The sequence below is a fragment of the Xyrauchen texanus genome, chromosome 39 (genome assembly GCF_025860055.1).
Source record: "Xyrauchen texanus isolate HMW12.3.18 chromosome 39, RBS_HiC_50CHRs, whole genome shotgun sequence".
Classification (NCBI taxonomy): Eukaryota; Metazoa; Chordata; class Actinopteri; order Cypriniformes; family Catostomidae; genus Xyrauchen; species Xyrauchen texanus.
Window position 1 is genome coordinate 14,841,889 of NC_068314.1, and position 20,954 is coordinate 14,862,842.

The window sequence follows — 20,954 nt, forward strand, 5'->3', positions numbered from 1 at the left end:
AACTGCTGCAGCCTATAGACGAGCTTGGGCGAACTCGCATCCAATGATAGGCGTCCGCGTGCTCACTGCATCAAAGCCCGCCAAAATGGGCGTCACTAGAGTGCATATAAGCGTAGTTCGTAGGCTGGAACCCTGGTTTTCATTGAATGAAGCGAAAAATCGCTCGTGGCGCGAAAGCACGTCGGTTATGCAATACTCGTTCCCTCATCTAGAGAGAACCGAGGTTACATTAGTAACCGATTCGTTCTCTTACGAGAGGTTCTCTCGTATTGCGTAAGCTAGCTTACGCTACGGGAACCCTTTGTCAACGCCGTGCGCGCCAAGCATCCACTGCATGAGCCCCAGGGAATTAAGGGGGACCCGGGGAGCCCTTGTGAGTGGGGAATTAATATTTGGCCGGCAAGAGTGCGGGCCAGTGTGTGTGGAATGTGTCCCATTAATGCAGCTCACCAGGGGAGCTGTAGCGTATTAAACCGCTAGCAGTTTAGCCTGCAGAGCGGGTACTTCCAGATTGTAAAATCTGACAAAGGTGGAGGGGGAAGCTCAGCCCGCTGCCACACATATGTCGTGAATGGAAATCCCGCTGGACCATGCCCACGAGGAGGCCATGCCTCTAGTGGAGTGAGCCCTAATGCCTAGCGGGCATGGTAGGTCTTTTGACGCGTACGCGGCAGCAATAGTGTCCACTATCCATCTGGACAGTGTCTGTTTCGAGGCGGCGAGACCTTTGGTGCGCCCTCCAAACGAAACGAAAAGCTGCTCAGAGCGTCTGAAAGATGCAGAGCGCGCAGTATACAATCTCAGTGCTCTGACTGGGCAAAGGAGATTGGCGTTGCGTTCGCTATCAGATGCTGGTAGCACCGACAAGGAAATGATCTGTGCTCTGAAAGGAGTACCGATCACCTTGGGGACATAGCCGTGTCTAGGCTTTAAAATTACCTTGGAGTCACTTGGTCCAAACTCAAGACACGCAGCGCTAACAGACAGCGCGTGAAGATCTCCCACCCGTTTAACTGATGATAGGGCAGAAAAACGGTTTTAAGTGAGAGGTGTTTCATATCCACGGATTGAAGCGGTTCGAAGGGAGGGGCTTTCATAGCTTCGAGAACTATAGAAAGATCCCAGATAGGAACCGATGTGGGGCGCGGAGGGTTCATCCTTCTAGCTCCCCTGAGGAAGCGGATGACCAGCTCGTTTTTACCCTGTGACTGGCCGTGCAGGGGTTCAGCGAACGCCGCAACGGCCGCCACGTACACTTTGAGCATGGATGGGGATCTGCCCTTATCCAGCAGCTCTTGTAAAAACACGAGCAGCGGCGATACCCCACATGTCCGTGAGTCCAGGTCTCTGTCGGTGCACCATTTTGAAAACACAGACCATTTTGACGCATAGAGTCTTCTCGTGGAGGGGGCTCTAGCGTGTATGATGGTGTTTATTACTCCTTCTGGCAAAGCGATGGGTAGTCGTTGATCACCCACGCGTGTAGCGCCCAGCGCTCTGGGTGGGGATGCCAGATCGTGCCTCGAGCTTGCGAGAGGAGATCTGCTCTCACTGGGATGGGCCACAGGGCTGTCAGTGACAGCTGCGTAAGCTCCGGGAACCATGTTTGATTCTCCCAGCGCGGGCTATGAGGAGCACCGAGTGGCGCGTTTCCCTGATCCTCTGCATTACCTGTGGCAATAGCGAGACGGGAGGGAAGGCGTAAAGCAGGCGGTTGGGCCAGTCCTGGGCCAGTGCGTCCTCGCTTTTCGAGAAAAATATTGGGCAGTGAGAGTTCTCTTCTGACGCAAAGAGGTCTATCTCTGCTCTGCCGAATATGCGCCATAACGTCTGGACTGTTTGAGCGTGCAAGGACCATCTCCCTGGGGGAATATTGTCTCTGGACAGTCTGTCTGGGCCGTCGTTCAGGTGGCCTGGCTCGTGCGTCGCCCTCAGCGAGTGCAGGTGGCACTGGGACCAACTCAGTATGCGTTTCGTCAGATGGAAGAGGTTCCTGGATCTGACACCGCCCTGACGGTTTAGATAGGATACCACAGATCTGTTGTCCGAACGGACCAGGACGTGGTGACCCTGAATGACCGGGAGGAAGCGCACGAGCGCGTACTCGACCGCTATCATTTCCAGACAATTTATGTGAAGGAGCTTTTCCTGAACTGACCATAGGCCAAAAACCGGAGAGCCCTCGCAGACCGCGCCCCAACTCGTGTTGAACGCGTCTGTCGAAATGACTTTTCGGCGAGATACAGCTCCCATCGTCACTCCCCGCTGGTACCATTCGGCCACTGTCCAGGGCTGCAGAGCTGAGATACAGGTCTGAGTCACTCTGATCGGCTGGCGGCCTGTGGCCCAAGCCCGTGAGACGCGCGGGTGTTTAGCCAATGCTGAAGAGAGCGCATGCGCAGTAAACCCAGCTGAAGTACTGCTGCGGCTGAGGCCATGTAACCTAGCACTCTCTGAAATTTTTTCAGAGGCGTGAGGCTGTTCATCTGAAAGGACGCGGCTAGTCGCTGAACACGGCACGCGCGCTGTGTAGATAAGCGAGCCGTCATTGCCACTGAGTCTAGTTCTATTCCAAGGAAGGACGGTGTATTGATAAACCTGGCCGTCGAAGGCGAATCTCAAGAATGGCCTGTGACGGGGATTTATCTGAATCTGAAAGTATGCATCTTTCAGATCGAGAGAAATAAACCAGTCCCCCTGGTGCACATGCGCGAGGAGTTTGCTCGTTGTAAGCATTTTGAATGGTCTTTTTGCAAGCGCTTTATTCAAAACCCTGAGATCTAATATTGGTCTGAGGCCGCCGTCTTTCTTTGGGACAAGAAAATAACGGCTGTAAAACCCCGACTCGCTCAGAGGCGGCGGCACTCTCTCTATGGCCCTTTTGCACAGAAGGTTTGCTATTTCTGAACGAAGCATGCATGCTGCTTCCGTGTTCACAGTAGTTTCGAGCCGCGCTCTGAAGCGAGGAGGACGGCGATCGAACTGTAGCAAATAGCCCTGTTTTATTGTGCTTAACACCCATTCGGATATCCCTGGAATATCTTCCCACGCTTTGAAGCGTAATGTTAGAGGGTGAATGGCCAAATCGCCCTGATTGCCGCACACAGCAGCTGAACAGAATGTGTGAGCGCGCTTAGTGTGTTTATGCATGACTGCTCGCAGACAGCAGAGACAGGCTGTTCTGTGAGTGACTTCCCGATTGGGGTAAATGGGGAAAGAGTCACATCTGATAAGTGATGTGCGAAGTCACGGGCACAGGACTTACATGCGGAGAGGTGTTTGCTGGCCGTGTGACAGAGCGGGCAGAGGAGGGGCGCGCGCACAGGCTGTGGGCGCGTTTATTAACTCTAACACTCGAGTGGTTCATAACTGCTTTATGTGAGTGTGCTCTGATAGGAACACTGGGTTGTGGGCACATTTTCTACACATAGGGCATGTTTGCTCTTTACAAGATTTCTTTGGGTCGCCGTGAAAACGGCGTTTGAGCGCAGGCAAGCGGGTGTTAACACCGGCTTGTTGGCTGCTGAATCTACCACTGTAGTAGCCTGAGAGAAGGGGACTGACAGGGGGCGAAGCTTTGACGGTGGTCCGGCCGCGGCGGGACTGATCCGTCGTTTTGTCAACAAAGCTAGGAGGACTTCGGTTGTTCAGGTTTCAGCGCGATTCTAGGCCAAGGCCCGTGGGGCGGCGGTCTGCGGCGGCTGTCTGAGCGCAATCAAGGGCGGCCGCCCTGTCGACGCTGAGAAGTCTGGCTTTGCTGAGCTGGGCGCTGTGAAGAGGCTCGTGCAGGAGGCTCACGTGGGCGGCCTGCAGAGGAGTTAGCGCGACGAGGCAGAAAGAGATTCATGGCTTGTGTGGCTTTTTGGACCTCTGAAAACCGGTCAATGATACCACTCACCGTGGAGAGACCGGATGGAGAGAGCGGTGCGTTGAGGAACGTAGAGCGCTCTGCTTCTCCCATGTCGGCTAGCGTTAGCCACAGATGTCTCTCGGTCACAGTCAGCGCGGCCATGCACTTACCTATAGCTTGGGCTGCAGCTTTGGTAGCGCGGAGGGCGAGGTCCGTCGCACTTCTTATGTCTGCAACCGCCTCTGGATGCCTGCTTTCCTCATCCCACTCCCGTAGAAGGTCCGATTGGAGGATCTGTAAAACGGCCATAGAGTGCAGAGCAGATGCAGCTTGGCCGGCGGCGGAATAGGCGCGGCAAACACAGGCGGAAGTTGTTCTGCAGGCCTTAGACGGGAGCACTGTTTATACCGCCATCTCGCGGAGGGCGGGCAAAGGTGTGCTGCTACTGCATCCTCGACCGGAGGGATGGGACGTGGGATCGGACCCTGGCCAAGAAAGGCACGTTCCAAGATTTGGAAAGCTCGGAAAGCCAGGTAGCGGGTGCTGCGCGGCGGCGGCTCTGGAGAAATCAGCCGTCGAGTCTGTTGGGTGCCTGCTCAGGGGGCGGTGACCACTCGAGCCCGAGGCGGTCGACGGCCTGTGTGAGGAGGCGTGTTAGTTCCCCTTCGACTCTGGCGCGGGTCCTGCTGGATTCCTGGGCCGAGGAGGAGGCGTGTGAGCCTGACCGCTCCTCGTTGTCCGAAGCCATGATGGAACACGCTACTTTGTCCGAGATGGCAGCAGAGCAGCCGCTCGGCGGCAACTGCGCGTCCCGGGCGGGCGGGGAGGGTGAAGGCGATGCTCGAGGTATGGGCTCCGGCGAGGCAATCGCTTCTACCACTGGTTCCGGCAGCCTTTGAGAGTGGCACTTTTTTCTGCGCGGCTGAATAGAAGGCGGCGCGGCGGCTTCAGTCCTGAGTGCTTCGAGTCAAGCCCGCAGGGTCGACATCGGCAGCTCCTCGCAGAGATCGCATCCGCCTTTAGCGAGGGCGAGCTCTGCATGACCCAGTCCCAGGCAGAGAGCGCAGATGATGTGGCGGTCCCCGGTGCTGAGAGGGGCGCGGCATGAGGCGCAAGTGGAGTGAGGCATCTTTAAAAAGACGCTCGTACTCTTTTGTGAAGTTCTTAAGAACTAGCTTGCTTTAAAAAGGATACGTCGCCGGATGGCGTAGCTCGCAGGACGGCTGAAGGTGGCGAAGACGGCCGGCTTCTTCGAGCGCTGTCCACGCTTGCTTGATGCCCCTCGAACGGCGACGCAGCTTCTGGTTCAGAGATGCGAAGAGCTTCGCTGAAGAGATGAAAATCAGGGTTCCAGCCTCACGATGCACGCTTATATGCACTCTAGTCACGCCCATTTTGGCGGGCTTTGATGCAGTGAGCGCGGACACCTCTCATTGGATGCGAGTTCAGCCCAAGCTCGTCTATAGGCTGCAGCAGTTGCCGCAGAGCAACCTATGAGCTCGCTAGCTAGCCCGCTCAAGGTCTGCAGCTGCCGCACTGCGTTGACAATGGATACAAAATTAAGGATAATTTTTTGGCTTCAATATCTCAGAAAAGATGAATCTTTCCCGTAGCGTAAGCTAGCTTACGCAATACGAGAGAACCTCTCGTAAGAGAACAGGATTACCTATAAAATCAGTGTAATAGATTTTACGCAACACCATTAAATCTTGGGTCCAAAAAGGACAATAATATGCAGTGAAAGGGTGGATTTACCTGTCTCATCAGCCTATTGATGAGTTAAATACAATTGTTAATCAAATTGTTTTTAGCCATGCACAATTATTCCAGTTATGTTATAGTTATTAATGTTAAAGGTAATTTGGGTATTTGACCACTGAGGTGTGACTTAGGGTCTGACCCATGTCAGGAACAGTACTTCCTCTTTTTGCCTGGCTCCCAGAGAACAAATATACATGTGAGTTGTAACTATTTAATTGATCACTTATTCAGTTTAAGTACGATTTTTATTGGGTTTAAGTTTTTGGTCATTTAATTACTGCATTCATCACTAAAAGTAGATTTCTGCCTAACATTTCTGTTGCGTTTGGATGCATTGTCCTATTTTGTTCCAGCTGATAAGGCCTGTGTCCCAATGAGGTTCTCAATCTTGGGAGAAATGTTGCGTTCTGTCTAATGATGTCATTGCAGGGATTGTTTGTCATTTTGAGAATCATGTGACTAAGTTAGAGGAATGGGATACTAGTTTATCTACAGAGAAGACTCACCTCTGACTTTAAAAATATAATCTTTTGAATGATTGCATTCACGTAGTTAAACAGAACGTCAAGATTTCTACAGTTTTCTGTACTGTTCAACAATCAGATCTCTGTACTCATAAGAGATGATGTCAATTAATTTGCATATGCCTATAATTGCTGTTGTTTCTGTAATCTAAGTTAGTTCAAGGTTAACTTAACTTATTTTCTGTTTCTTGTCTATTGACTTTGGAAATTTGGAGATATGTGTCTTCAATAAACTTTCTCTCTGTTTATTGAAACTTCAACTCTGACTCCTGGTCATCATAGTTCATGCTGGTCTCTTTACGGGGTATAACTGTATTTCCTTACAGCAGTTTTTGTTTTGTTCACTAAGATTCTCTGAAAACATAAAGCATAAGAAAAACGCACTGTAAAAGAAATGGTTTTCATCATTTCTCTGCACTCACCTCCAGCAGAATGGGTAGCTGTGCTTTAAAGAGCTGGCATTCACAAGACGACCATTCTCCTTCAGCCACTTGATAATGTATTTGTCTGTATCCTGAAAGCATTGACAAAGAACAAAGTCTTAACAGCGTGCTGCAAATAAAAAGTGTGACAACTGAAGAATAACACATTTCAATAGAGTCAGAGCTGGCCTGAGCACCATTGCAGATAAAACCATGAATCCAGCTCAAGAGAATGACTATTACAGGCTTTTAGTTTTATGTCTTTGACCTAGGACACATCCCAGCTCCTTAAGTTAGGAAAATGCAGTTGGCTGCACTATTCATTGAATGTCATTCAACAAAAGTCAAATGATTTAACTTTAATGGAAATGTGTCCACTGTGACCTTGCAGCAGACTAAGACTGAACAGGCTTCCTGTCTCATGCATAATTGGATAGTAACATTTTTGGAAATTTTTTCCGAACATACTAGACTGTATGAAGGGTATGTGTATGCTCCTGGAGAAAACTTTAACCTGTGAGATCCTACACAACACCATACCATGGTTATTATTGTGTACTGTGGGATGCAAATTTAAGGGTCACTATAACATGAAAGACTGAAGTGATACCCATTGTATCTGGCACTGGAGAATCATTTTGATTTTGTGAGACCCTCTACCTGTTATGCTGAGTAACGAGGCAGACGAGGAAATGAGGATCCAAACGCAGTTTGAACTTTATTAGAATAAGAAAACACAAAGTAACAACCCACGATGGGGAAATGAAACATAAACTGAGTAAGCTGACCAAGGTAGACACGAACAGGGAACTCGGGAGGGAAAGATACACCGGGTTAACATCAAACAACCATCGACGAAGACTTAACAAAGACACAGGGTATAAATACACAGACAGGGAAAAAGGGACCAATGAAAGAACAGAACTCAAACAAGATAACAATGTGATTAACAGAAACCAAAGGCAAATTAACAAGGGCAGGTGAAAACAATGAACAGTGAACACAAGACTATGGAGGTACAAGGGTGACGAAAGTGAAAACTAAGGAATACCAAAAGTGACAAAATTACAAACAAAGGGCAACAGAGGGACAAGACAGGGTAACCGTTACATAGCCCCCCCTTTAAGGATCGGATACCAGACGATCCTTAATAACACACAACAAAAGACAAAAATCCACAAGAACAACATGAGGGCACCAGGGGCAAACAGACAGTACAAGTGGGCACATGGGCAGACAGGCAGACCAGGGGGGCACACTGGGCAGGCAGGAAGTCCGGGGGGCACAGAGGGCAAGACAGGCAGGTCCGGGAGGTGCCAGGGGCAGATAGGAAGTCCGGGGGGGAAATGAGACAGTCCACAAGGGCACGAATGAAGGTGAGACAGTCCACGGGGGCACAAGTGGAGATGAGGGTTAGGGGGCCAGGGAGGTATCGACCGGGCAGGGACAGGTTTTGATGGTCTGGGAGCTGGCCACCGGGCAAGGACAGGTTTGGGGAACCTGGGAGGAGGCCACTGGACGGGGACTGGGTCAGGAGGCCAGGAGGGAGGACTCAGGACGGGAACAGGGTCAGGAGGCCTGGGTGGAGGCCACAGGACAGGGACTGGATCAGGGGGCCTGGGAAGAGGCCACGGGACTGGGGCTGGGTCAGGGGGCCTGGGAAGAGGCCACAGGACGGGAACAGAGTCAGAAGCCCTGGGAGGAGGCCACAAGACAGGGACCGGGTCAGGAGGCCTGGGAGGAGGCCACAGGATAGAGGCCGGCTTTGGTGGCCTAGGAGGTGGTCGTGGGCCAAGGGCCGGTTCAGGGGACCTGGGCGATGACCACAGGACAGAGGCCGGTTTTGGTGGCCTAGGAGATGGAGTGGCCACAGGGGGGGCCGGCGGAGCCGCGTGAGGCAGAGCCAAGGAGGACCTCTGAGGCGGAGCCGAGGGAGGTGATGGCTCAGAAGACCCAGAAGGCGGAGCTGAGGGAGGCTCAGGAGGTGGAACCGAAGGAGGCTCAGGAGGCGGAGCCGGGGTAGGCGGCGCTGTGGGAGGCTCTAGGAGCGGAGACCAGGAAGACTCTGGAGTCTCTGGGGGCAGAGATGTAGGAGGCTCTGAGGGTGGAGCCGTCGAAGGCTTGAGTGGCTTGAGAGGCGGTGCCGGAGGAGGCTCGGGAGGCGGAGCCATAGGAGGCTCTGAGGGCGGAGCTGTCGAAGGCTTGAGTGGCTCGAGCGGCGGAGCCGTAGGAGGCTCGGGAGGCGGTGCCGTCGAAGGCTTGAGTGGCTCGAGAGGCGAAGCCGGAGGAGTCTCGGAGGCGGAGCCATAGGAGGCTCGGGAGGCTCTGAGGGCGGAGCCGTCGAAGGCTTGAGTGGCTCGAGAGGCGGAGCCGTAGGAGGCTCAAGAGGCTCTGGGGGCGGAGCCGTCAAAGGCTTGAGTGGATCGAGAGGCGGAGCAATAGGAGGCTCTGGAGGCGGAGCCGTAGGAGGCTCTGGGGGTGGAGCCGCAGGAGGCCCCGTAGGCGGAGCTGCAGGAGGCTCGAGAGGCTCTGGGGCGGAGCCGTAGGAGGCTCAAGAGGCTCTGGGGGCGGAGCCGTAGGAGACTCGGGGGCGGAGCCCTGGAAGGCTCAAGAGGCGCAGCCCTGGAAGGCTCGAGAGGTTCAGGAGGCGGAGCCCTGGAAGGCTCGAGAGGTTCGAGAGGCGGAGCCCTGGAAGGCTCGAGAGGCTCGAGGGGCCCTGGCAGGCTCGAGAGGCTTGAGGGGCGGAGCCCTGGCAGGCTCGAGAGGCTTGAGGGGCGGTGCCCTGGCAGGCTCGAGAGGCTTGAGGGGCGGAGCCCTGGAAGGCTTGAGAGGCGGAGCTCTGGGAAGCTCAGGGGGCGGAGCTCTGGAAAGCTTGGGAGGCTTGAGAGACGGAGTCCTGGAAGACTCGAGAGACTTGAGGGGCGGAGCCCTGGAAGACTCGAGAGACTTGAGAGGCGGAGCCCTGGAAGGCTCGAGGGGCTTGAGGGGCGGAGCCCTGGTAGGCTCGAGAGGGTTGAGAGGCGGAGCCCTGGAAGGCTCGAGAGGCTTGAGAGGCAGAGCTCTGGGAGGCTCGAGAGGCTTGAGGGGCGGAGCCCTGGTAGGCTCGAGAGGCGGAGCCCTGGAAGGCTCGAGAGGCTTGAGAGGTGGAGCTCTGGGAAGCTCGGAGGGCGGAGCTCTGGAAAGCTCGGGAGGCGGGGCTCTGGAAAGCTCAGGAAGCTCAGAAGGCGGAGCTCTGGAAAGCTCAGGAAGCTCAGAAGGCGGAGCTCTGGAAAGCCCAGGAGGCGGAGCTCTGGAAAGCTCAGAAGGTGGAGCTCTGGAAAGCTCAGAAGGCGGAGCTCTGGAAAGCTCGGGAAACTTGGAAGGCGGAGCTCTGGAAAGCTCGGGAAACTCGGAAGGCGGAACTCTGGAAAGCTCGGGAAACTCGGAAGGCGGAGCTCTGGAAAGCTCGGGAGGAGGAGCCCTAGAAGACTCGAGAGACTTGGGAGGCGGAGCCCTGGAAGACTCGGGAGGAGGAGCCCTGGAAGGCTCGAGAGGTGCTGGCTCTAGGATGGGCACGACCACTGGCGCTGGCTCTTGGACGGACCTGGCTACTGGCACTGGCTCTTGGACGGTCATGGCTACTGGCACTGGCTCTTGGACGGTCACGGCCACTGGCGCTGGCTCTTGGACGATCACGGCTACTGGCGCTGGCTCTTGGACGGTCACGGCTACTGGCACTGGCTCTTGGACGGTCACGCTACAGGCGCTGGCTCAGGGACGGTCGAGGCTACAGGCGCTGGCTCAGGGACGGTCGAGGCTACAGGCACTGGCTCATTGACGTTTGAGGCTAACGGCACTGGCTCACTGACATCTGAGGCTACAGGCACTGGCTCGGGGATGGTCGAGGGCTCAGGCTCGCTCACAGTGACATGCGTGGGCTTTAGCTCGCTCACCGTGACATGGGTGGGCTCTGGCTCGCAGACCGGGGCTGGCGCGGGCCGGGAGGCGGAAGCCCGTCTTCTCTCCCTCCTCCGAGCAGACGCAGTGGGCCGCGCTGGCTCATGGAAGGCGACTGGCGTGGGGACGGGCTCGCTGACAGGTGGGGCTGGCGCGACAGGAAGCGCCAAGGACGACTGGGGAGTCACCACAGTGGGAGGAGAGGTGGAATCCTCCTCGGCGAACACCACGGTGTAGGGTGAGCCGCAGACCAGTAAGGTCGCCTCCAGGAAGTCGTGGAGAGTCCAACCAAGCGTTGCCGGCGGCAAACGCTCCCTGAGCGAACCGTGTAAAGTGTCCCTGAAGAAGACCACCAGGGCTGAGTCCGGGAAGTCTGTGAATTTCGCCAGCGCGAGGAAGTCGCTGATGTGGTCTTCAACAGGGCGGCCCTCTTGTTTGAGGTTGAGCAACCGGCAGTTGGCCCGTATAACTGCTGGATCCATAGTTGGTCGATCGTTCTGTTATGCTGAGTAACGAGGCAGAGGAGGAAATGAGGATCCAAACGCAGTTTGAACTTTATTAGAATAAGAAAACACAAAGTAACAACCCACGATGGGGAAATGAAACATAAACTGAGTAAGCTGACCAAGGTAGACACGAACAGGGAACTCGGGAGGGAAAGATACACCGGGTTAACATCAAACAACGATCGACGAAGACTGAACAAAGACACAGGGTATAAATACACAGACAGGGAAAAAGGGACCAATGAAAGAACAGAACTCAAACAAGATAACAATGTGATTAACAGAAACCAAAGGCAAATTAACAAGGGCAGGTGAAAACAATGAACAGTGAACACAAGACTATGGAGGTACAAGGGTGACGAAAGTGAAAACTAAGGAATACCAAAAGTGACAAAATTACAAACAAAGGGCAACAGAGGGACAAGACAGGGTAACCGTTACACTACCTATGACTGCATACCTGTTCATCCTCTTTGCTGAGCACCTAATAAATAAGCTCAAGTTTTTTTTTTCTAGAGCAAATAGTTTTCCTAAAAATTGATGTCCACATATTAAGTAATACCAAGTTTTAGATAGTCAGATTTAATCAAATTTGTATTACATGTCCAGGAGTGTTGGTTAGTCATGTTTTTTGAGACGTTATAGACATTACAGCTGATTTTCTATAAAGCTGAATAAATAATTCAGATTAATAATGGCCTGCATCATCAAATTACTGCCAATTGTTATGGAAATGTAGTCCTATTGTCCACATACATGGACATTGTGTTTAACAGTGCACCGTTTCGTGATAAATCCATGCAATTTTTAAAATGGCATGATGGATGGGAGCCTGACGCTGACTACCACACCTGGAGTCGCGAATTTGAATCCAGGGCATGCTGAGTGACTCCAGCCAGGTCTTCTCAGCAACCAAATTGGCCCTGTTGCTAGGGAGGGTAGAGTCACATGGGGTAACCTCCTCGTGGTCGCGATTAGGGGTTCTCGCTCTCAATGGGGCGCACGGTAAGTTGTGCGTGGATCGCGGAGTGTAGCAAAATCCCTCGCTGGGATTCTCCGCAGTGTCATGCACAGTGAGCCTGTGATAAGATGCGTGGATTGACGGCCTCAGAGACGGAGGCAACTGGGATATGTCCTCCACCACCAGGATTGAGGCGAGTAACCGCGCCACCAAGAGGACCTACTAAGTAGCAGGAATTGGGCATTCCAATTTGGGGATAAAATAAAGTAAAACAAAATGGCATGTTGGATGATACTACAGACTCTACAGTTTTGACTCAAATTGATTTTAATGTGAAAAACTTCAGCTAGTTTCTTACCAGAAGTAGTTTTGTTGGCATTTTTCAGAAAGACAAACTCGGCTGAGATTGACACCATGTTGTTTTGTCACATGACTCGTTGTGCTGAAAGTTTAACCATTTAATGACAGTTGGTTTTAAAAAAAAATATTTAAACAAAGCCTATAGCAAAGACAAAACGTAATGTTCATGCATGTGGATGCGAGATCTCACAAGGTTAAATCATCAGAGTGGTTAAATTGCTTTATGGCTTGAAGTCATAGTGATGCATTTTAATGTCATATTAGTTGATGTTTTGCGTGTAGTCTTGATCGTCCTCATATTTAAATGTTCCGCTAAATGCCTCCCCCATTGGGGTGGCCAGTATCTAAATGTTCACAAACAGTATGACATTGCTCAGCTGTTTCTTTTTGTATCTGAGCAAAGAACAAAGCAGCACTTCGCCATGAGTGTACCGGGGCCTTGTTTTAACATCTGGAAGTACTGCCCATTGAATGACTATAAAATACATGCATTAGTGTTGGGTTCATGTCCACCTTAGTTGAGTCCGAGTCAAGTCCAAGTCTTCAAACAACAGAGTCCGAAACCAGAAGGGGCCGAGTCGGACTCAAAACCGAGTTCATTACAGGCCGAGAAAAGTCAAGTCCGAATTAATCTGTTCATGAATTTGAATTAAAATTGTAACTGTAAACTCAACATCAACATTTTAAGCTTATTTCAATCTTCACCAAAAAATGTCAATATAATTGTAACAAAAACATCTTGCATTGTTGTTGCATTTCATATATACATTTTATGTTTAGTCTCCTGCTAGACAATCTAGACAAAACTAGACTCTCTGTGGGGCGCGTGGTGAGCTGTGTGTGGATGCCGCGGTGGATGGCTCATGATAAGATTCACGGGTTGACGCCTCAGAGGCGAAGGCAACAGAGATTCGTTCTCCGCCACCTGGATTGAGGCGAGTCACTATGCCACCATGAGGCCCTAGAGCGCATTGGGAACTGGGCATTCCAAATTGGGGAGAAAAGGTGAGAAAATCAAAAGAAAAATAAAGAAACACAAACATGACACAAATGTAATTTTAAAAAGTGACTGTAAATACTGTATAACAATGAGGGTGAAAAGCAGTCAGTGAGACAGAATCAACTGGTTCTAATTAAAAGACACAGGTGGCAGATGGTTACTGCTGGGAGATGTAATAATGAGTGTCTAAAGAAAGGAAAACTGACTGTGAGTGGAGAAAATGTAAGATGACAGAGCAGAACTATGATGACATAATTCTCAGGAAGCACTATGTTCCTCTGTCAGTCTCTGCTAACATTTAAACCGCTGACATCATCGCTCCCTATCAGCAGCATTTTCTTCTGTCACCCAATCACATCTCAACCATAGCTCCTAAATGACACACTTGAGAAAATAAGTTATGGTGTGCTCTTCTGAGAACTGTAAAAATTCTAAAACTAAGACTGTTAATATACTGATACATTTTCAAGACAATAGATATTTACCAACTGCAGCTCAGTGTAACAAATCCTTGTATTGCAATAATTTCATACATGTGGTCAATTCCTCAATTCATTTTGGAATTGGAAATCAACGATAAAGCAATAGTAGATTGGCATAAATCAAAGTAGTACTTCATTTAAATAATGGAGTAACAATCTTTTCAGTCTGCAAACATTCAAGTTGAAACTTTTTAATATCTTTTAAAGATTCAATGGCATGAACCTCACGAAATTTGTTCCATCCATATCTAGACAGAGCTTGACTTTTTCAATCAGAGCAACCACCATTTAATCCAACAGCCATTGTAACTAAAATGCAAGATTTATAACATTTTATGTTACAATACTGTAATTCTTACAATCTAGAATGTTGAAGATATTAAAGGAAATAATTTAACTAATAACTCGCTTTTGCTACTTCTGTCTTAACGCTCTCGTTTTGTACTCATGATTTCTGAGACAAATAGTGAAATTAGTCTAATAACACTTTAGGAAACTTGGGCAAATAAAAAGTGCATAATCATGATATTCATGTTGCTTAATATTATATTAAGCGCAAAATCATAAAAAAATTTTTTCGATTATTAAATCACCCAGCCCTAGTTCCAATCTGATTCACAGGTTACGTCACATCTTTTGGGAACTTAGCTTAGCAACATGCTAACGTCTCTAACATAAGATGTGCAATTTGTGTGGTTGCCACTAAGGTTCCCATCACCATAAGGATGTAGTTCTACTGTCTGTAGACAGCAAAGACAGCAGACATACTATATTAGGAATGTGCACGGATATCGACATTCGGTTAACCGTTCTATGCACCTGTATTAGAATACCAAAAACAATATTCGGTTATCCTACACTTGCAGTATAGGTTTTAACCCGATCCAAGGCTGAGGTACCGGACAACACCATTTGGATTTTGGCCAGGTTTGGGTCAGTTTGTCAAGTGTAGTACGAATTAGGGCCTGTTCACACATGTTTTTGGGTGCGCCTGCCCTGTTTTTCCTATTGTTTTTCTATCTAAAAACGGGCTGGATGGAGGTCTTTGATCACTGCGCCACATCTCGCTATTTTATTTTTCAGCATCCCGCACAGTATCGCGCATGTTTTAGATATTTTGTCAAGCTAAACTAAACACAAAGACACCGGTGTTGTATTTCATTCGGTGCGTATTTCATTTTTAGTGCAGGTGTCACAAAGTTTGGAAGTTTTGAAGAAGTTCAAGTTGCACGGAGGACTTCATGTGACTGTTACACATGTCCCAGGCTGTGTTTTACCTGGAAAAGTTTCCTTTTGCTCTGGTTTGCAGACAATAATTTCACAAGTTAAAAGTCAAACCATATCCTGAAAAGTGTGAACCTGCCCGTACACAGCACATATCAAGTTTGGTACTTAAATTATGTTTATTCTGTGGGTCAAGAACACTATGCTAGTCAGCAACAGTTTGATTATTTTGGTTTGACTTTAATGGGAGTGAATTTATCAATTGAAGATCTATGCATTGTGCTTTTCAGCTCAAAGCTCACTGTAAACATTATTCCCTGCCATTTTAAAAGGTGTTTGACCAATAAACATTGAAATAAAAGTTCTTCATTCCTGAGGTCCAAATCCAGACAAATAACCAAATAACCATTTGTGAACCCTTGTGATTAACCAAATCACTGATTCTTGAGATAAGGGACAAAACATGTTTAAAATCTTAGTTTTTATTCCTTAATACTAAATTTATTTGAAATTGATATATTTATTGAGAAAGGTCTCAGCTAAGGATCCTTTCATTTGAACCATCCAACAAGAGTGTAAAGTCTTTAATTTTCTAATAATAAGTGTTCAGTAAAGGAGTTTAATGATAAAATACATTCTATTCCTTTTTTTCTGTTTTCACACTATTCTGAACATTCTGATGGACTTGTCGAAACCATGTGTTGTGCCAAAATGATTTTACAATTCTAACAGTTACATATTTATCACAAAGGGATGACTGAGTAGACATGATTAATCTGTGACCTCAGAAACGTAAAACTTATTTGTTAAAAAAAAGAATATATTAAAACAAATTAGAAAATGACCAGACAGCGTGGCCTACTGTTGCATCCACCAACAGCAGGAAGTGGGAAAGGGGTCCTCAGAGTTATAGCTGACCATGGCATTGTCTGATTTATTCAGGACTATAGCAAATCTGACAGTTGAATTGAAGTGAGGACACAAATTTGATATTGAGTTTTTTTATGTAAAAGATGTATTGTTTGATATCTTACAGATTCCTGCCTTTCATTTTCATTTATATTTATGCATTTGTTTCATGTTTAAACACTTTGTCTGTCAGTTTCACACTGTGACCTCTGGCTGAGGACAGGTTAAATTACATGTACTGTAAAGTTTCTAATGAAATTATTATAAAATATAAGTAATGAATGCCCTGAGTATACACATTTCTTTAAGATTCAATTTTTTAGTATTTTTAGCAGGATGAATTTCTTGATCTTTAACATGGAGAGGACTTTTTGAAGGATATGTTTTATCTCTTATTTCAAGAATCATATTACAAATGTTTCCTGTGCACATCTCTAGTATATATGTGCTTCATCTGGAAGACACATTTTTTTTGTGTCTCGTCTGAAAGACGTATCTGCTCTGATGTCAAAAGAACATTCGGTAGAGGTCTTTGAGGTATGATTCGGAAACCTGCTCTTTTTAAAATCTTTATCACATGTTTGTTCACAAAAGTTCGAATACTATGCTTTTCAGAAGAAATGCTCCTAACCCCAATGTACATCATTTTAATTCATGATGTTTCAAATATTCTATTCTATCCTTTAAAAAACTGCCACAAAAACAATGATTTCAATTAGGGTGACATTAAACAATTGGTGTGACAATAACAAATAAAATACAACAAAGTAATTTATGTCAAACTTGTGCTAAATTGTACATAGATTAATCCTAAATATACTAATAATACTAGAAAACACAATATTATATAAAAAATAATAAGACAATGACTTTGGCGAAGGGGATCAAATAAATCAGTGAATTGTTTATTTGAACTGGTTCATGAACCACCGAAATGAACCATTTTTCTAAAATGAATTTGACTTTTCAACATTGCATATAAGTGAATCAGTTCATTTACATTAACCGTCCAAACGAACCGATTCACTGATGCATCTAATGAAACCGGGAGATGATGCCTTAAATGAACGTGTTTGATTACTGCCTTGATTTGCTGGGCTGCATTGCTGCATGTGCATCACAATATTAATAAAAAAATTGGAAAGTTGCTTGCTACTGAAAAAGTTACACTAATGTGAAAGTATATGAAATACTGTCACGCTACTGAAAAATGTAGTCAAGTTGTTAGTGCTGCTACTTTTAGTTAAAGTAAGTTAGTTAGTTAGTTAGTTAGTTAGTTAGTTAGTTAGTTAGTTAGTACATGGACAGCAATCCATGTACTATAGATCCACTGAATATTGACTACAGTGAACAAACGAATAGGATTTTATAAATTTAAAAATTACAGTGTGATATGTCAGTCCTTAATATCGGTTTAAACATCAAATAACATTTATGTGCAGTGTATACAAAATCTTAGAGAAGTGGTCATCCATCCATACCTTCACGTGTTGACCAGCAAAGTGAGTGACCTCTGAAGTGAAGAGACCAGACGGGTCCACAGGGCAGATGGGAACGGAGTCTTTCTGGATAATTTTGTAGTCCATGCAGACACGGAAATCATCCTGTGCACAGAGGAAAACAACAACCATCAAAGCTCTCTCTGAAATTGCATTTCAACAGGGATTTACCAGTAGGATTTCTAATTCTAAGAAAATAAACACAATGTGTGTGTGTTCTGACTCTTAATTAAAGAACACACTGGAACAGTGCTAACAACGAGGGACATACTGGAAAAAAGCATGTATATAACACCACACTTGAGTAATTCGTTTCATGTGTTATGATATATTCCAACAACCTTGTCGATAAGGAGCAAGTGTGCCACATGCAGTACTACTATGTTCTTGAGTCGATGACAAATAAGGGTGTCCAAGACAATGAAAAGGGGTTACAAATCTAGTTTAAACCACATGTTCTAAGTTCTTAGAATGTAATATCTTTTTTTCATATGTTCAGAAAAAAGTTTTGATTTAATGAATCTAAAAATGTCAAGTGGTACAATCAAGCAAAAATTAAATAACATATTTTCTTACCTTAAATACGTCTGAGATTACACAGCTTACATTTTTGAAATCTTTTTTATTTTTTATTTATTTTTAAAATTTAATTAAAGGAATATTCCAGGTTCAAAACAAGTTAAGCTCAATATACAGCATTTGTGGCATAATATTGATTACCACAATAAACTTGCCCATCCTTTAAAAAAAGAAAAAGGAAAAAAAAAATGTGGATTAAAGTGAGGCAAACAGAAGTGAATGGGGCCAATCCGTAAACGTTACAATACTTACTGTTTCAAAAGTATAGCCCCAAGTTATAAACAATGCGTGTTAAATAGATTTTAGTGTGATTAAATCACTTACTAACCTTTTCTCTGTAGTTACAGCCAATTTTACAACTTCGCTGCCATGATGATGTAAAGTCAAAAAACCCTTAAACGCTAAAAGGACTGTAAAAATTACAATACAAACAACTTTAAATCTCAAATTTTACAGGATTTTTGACAGAAGAATATATATAAAGTGCTTTTACTGGCCAAATTCATACATTCATACATTGGCCTCACTGTAACTCAGATATTTAGCTTTTTTTAAAGAAAAGGAGGGATGAGTGGAAATATTTTTTTGTGGCAAACAACATTATGCCACAAATGCTGTTGATTGAGCTCATTTGTATTTTAACATGGAATATTCCTTTAATAACTATCAAGTTTTTTGGAGGGGTTCGTACCTATTTGACATTTTGCAACCTGAACTAACCTTGCCATATTATTGAAACTAATTATCAGATATTTTAAGACTCTTACTGACATTGAATATTATATGTTCTAAGAATTCCCAAACCTTCTAAATGATGTGGCTATTATTATGTCTGGATTGTGCGTTTCAGTTTACAGTGTTCCTACAAAGTTTGTGGTCACCAGAAAGTAATGTCCTTTGTTACACAACAGTTCCTTTATTCAAAATTGATTGGCCAAGTAGTGTTCCAAGAGTGCTGATATTTAGTATAACAGCACTGGGACGCATTACTAATTGTATCTCTGCTTGTCTGTGTCCGTGGCTTTCCAAATAGTGGTGTATATTGTAATTCATCGTTCAATTTGACTTCTTACATCGATTCATTCAGTGAAAATTTCGGCAGATTAATACTTATCTTTTATGTTATGAGCGGTCAATGAATCATTGAGTCATTGACTTAACTGATTCTAGAAATGCACCGATGCAGGTCTGATAATGACATTTTTAGATGGATCAGGTATTGGCCAGATGAGCACGATCCAAATCCTATCCTGTGTTAGGATTGGTCGTTACAGTCAAGCACCAAACATTACATAAAAGAACCATAAAAGCACAATTAAAGCAGCCCATATGACTAGTGCACTGTATTCAAAGTCTTATGAAGACATACGATAGCTCTGTAAGTCGTAAAAATGCATTTAACCTTTCCTTGGTCTTGCGGGTCAATTTGATCTGTTTTAAAATGGTTCTAAACGGGTCTGAATGTTGCGAAAGGCCAAGGAAGGGTTAAATAAGTAAATATATAGTTTGTATGTGCAGCACTTCTCCATGAATGCATGCTGCTCTATTGATTAACACTCACAGCACATGCGGGGCTCGTGATGAGCTGCTGTTTTCAGTTCTCAGTGCAGCGTGTAAACCTCTACATGAACTACATCTCAGACGTACTTGCTCGATAGGTCTGTTCGCTTATAACTTGCACTGAGAATGGCACCGGAGGAGCTTTCACCAGATTTTGAATAAGCAAAATAAATTACTCTAAACTATCCTACACACAGTCAAGGTCTTTCTGGAGTGTTCTGTCAAAATAAAAGCCTACAGATTTTAAAGTTACAAAATTACAGCTGAAATATATAAATATTGTATGATAAATGTTAAAAGAAAATAAATAATAATATTATTATGAATTCTAAAAATAATTATTATTATTTGCATACAAATTACAACAATATTTAAGTTGACTACGTTACAAAAAAATGTAGTCAATAACCTTAATAACCTTAATTACAACTAAAGTGAACAAAAAAAGATCTCTGAATCCTGAAGTCCAGATACAAGTTGAAAACAAAAATGCAAAGAATACTGCTTATTCTCTACTAAAGACTTTTACTGGAATTACTGTAAATTTTTCAGCTGCAACTTCCAGTAGACTAATGAACAATAAAGTTTTTCTTCATAGGCTCTGCAATAATATTGATATAATGTGTAATTAGAGGTTTCTGTTTCTTTACATAAAAGATGACCCACAAACAGTTTGAGGTACAGACATCCGAGGTTTAGATAAACTGCAAAAAAAAAAATAGAACAAATACAACAAAAAAAAAAAAAAAAAAAATAAAAAAAAAAAATATATATATATATATATTTATATTCGAGAGTCATTCAACAACAAATATGTAATTTAAAGTTATTTTTCCTTTAATTGAATGTTGAAAATAACAGAAATTAACCCCAATTAATTATGCCCCCAACTCGTATGTAAATTCTGTGATTTGGAATGTTCCTATCGGTGAAATTCAATCTTGATGTACAACCTTGATGTTTTTGCGAATATGTAGCAGAAGGGAGCATTAAGTGCGACTCCCACTGTACGGGCAATGCACCTCGACAAACATCGCCTTTTTTAGGGTTTTAGATATACATATATATATATATATATATATATTTGACATATATGTTTCCTTTATGAGTTTAGTTGTCTCTTCCACGGAGTAATATCCTGTGGGTGATGCTGCAATTTTCATGTGATGTTGGTCTGCTTTAAATACTCAACGTAAAAATGAGGAGGAGATTTCAACATCTCTAAAACTTCTCATCAGATCATGGAATTGTCCAATAAATTGCTCCGTTCCTTGCAAACCTTTGGGCAAAATCTGAAATGTGATAATAGTTTTTCAACAACAGCTGTCTTCCTGTCACTCTTTTTAATGCGCAACTTTGCTGTGCTTCAAGGTATTTTCAG

The 20,954-nt window shown here is 45.6% G+C and overlaps 1 protein-coding gene across 2 annotated transcripts in view; it reads right to left on the reverse strand.

Annotated features, from left to right (window-relative positions):
• The window catches only part of iars1 (isoleucyl-tRNA synthetase 1), a 183,050-nt gene that overhangs the window by 92,149 nt on the left and 69,947 nt on the right, over positions 1-20,954 (reverse strand). For both annotated transcript variants that reach the window (XM_052110889.1, XM_052110890.1), the window contains exons 11-12: positions 17,417-17,539; positions 6,558-6,649 (exon numbers count right to left, since the gene is read on the reverse strand). In XM_052110889.1, coding sequence (XP_051966849.1) covers positions 6,558-6,649; positions 17,417-17,539 — 215 coding nt within the window. The remainder of the gene's footprint in view (positions 1-6,557; positions 6,650-17,416; positions 17,540-20,954) is intronic.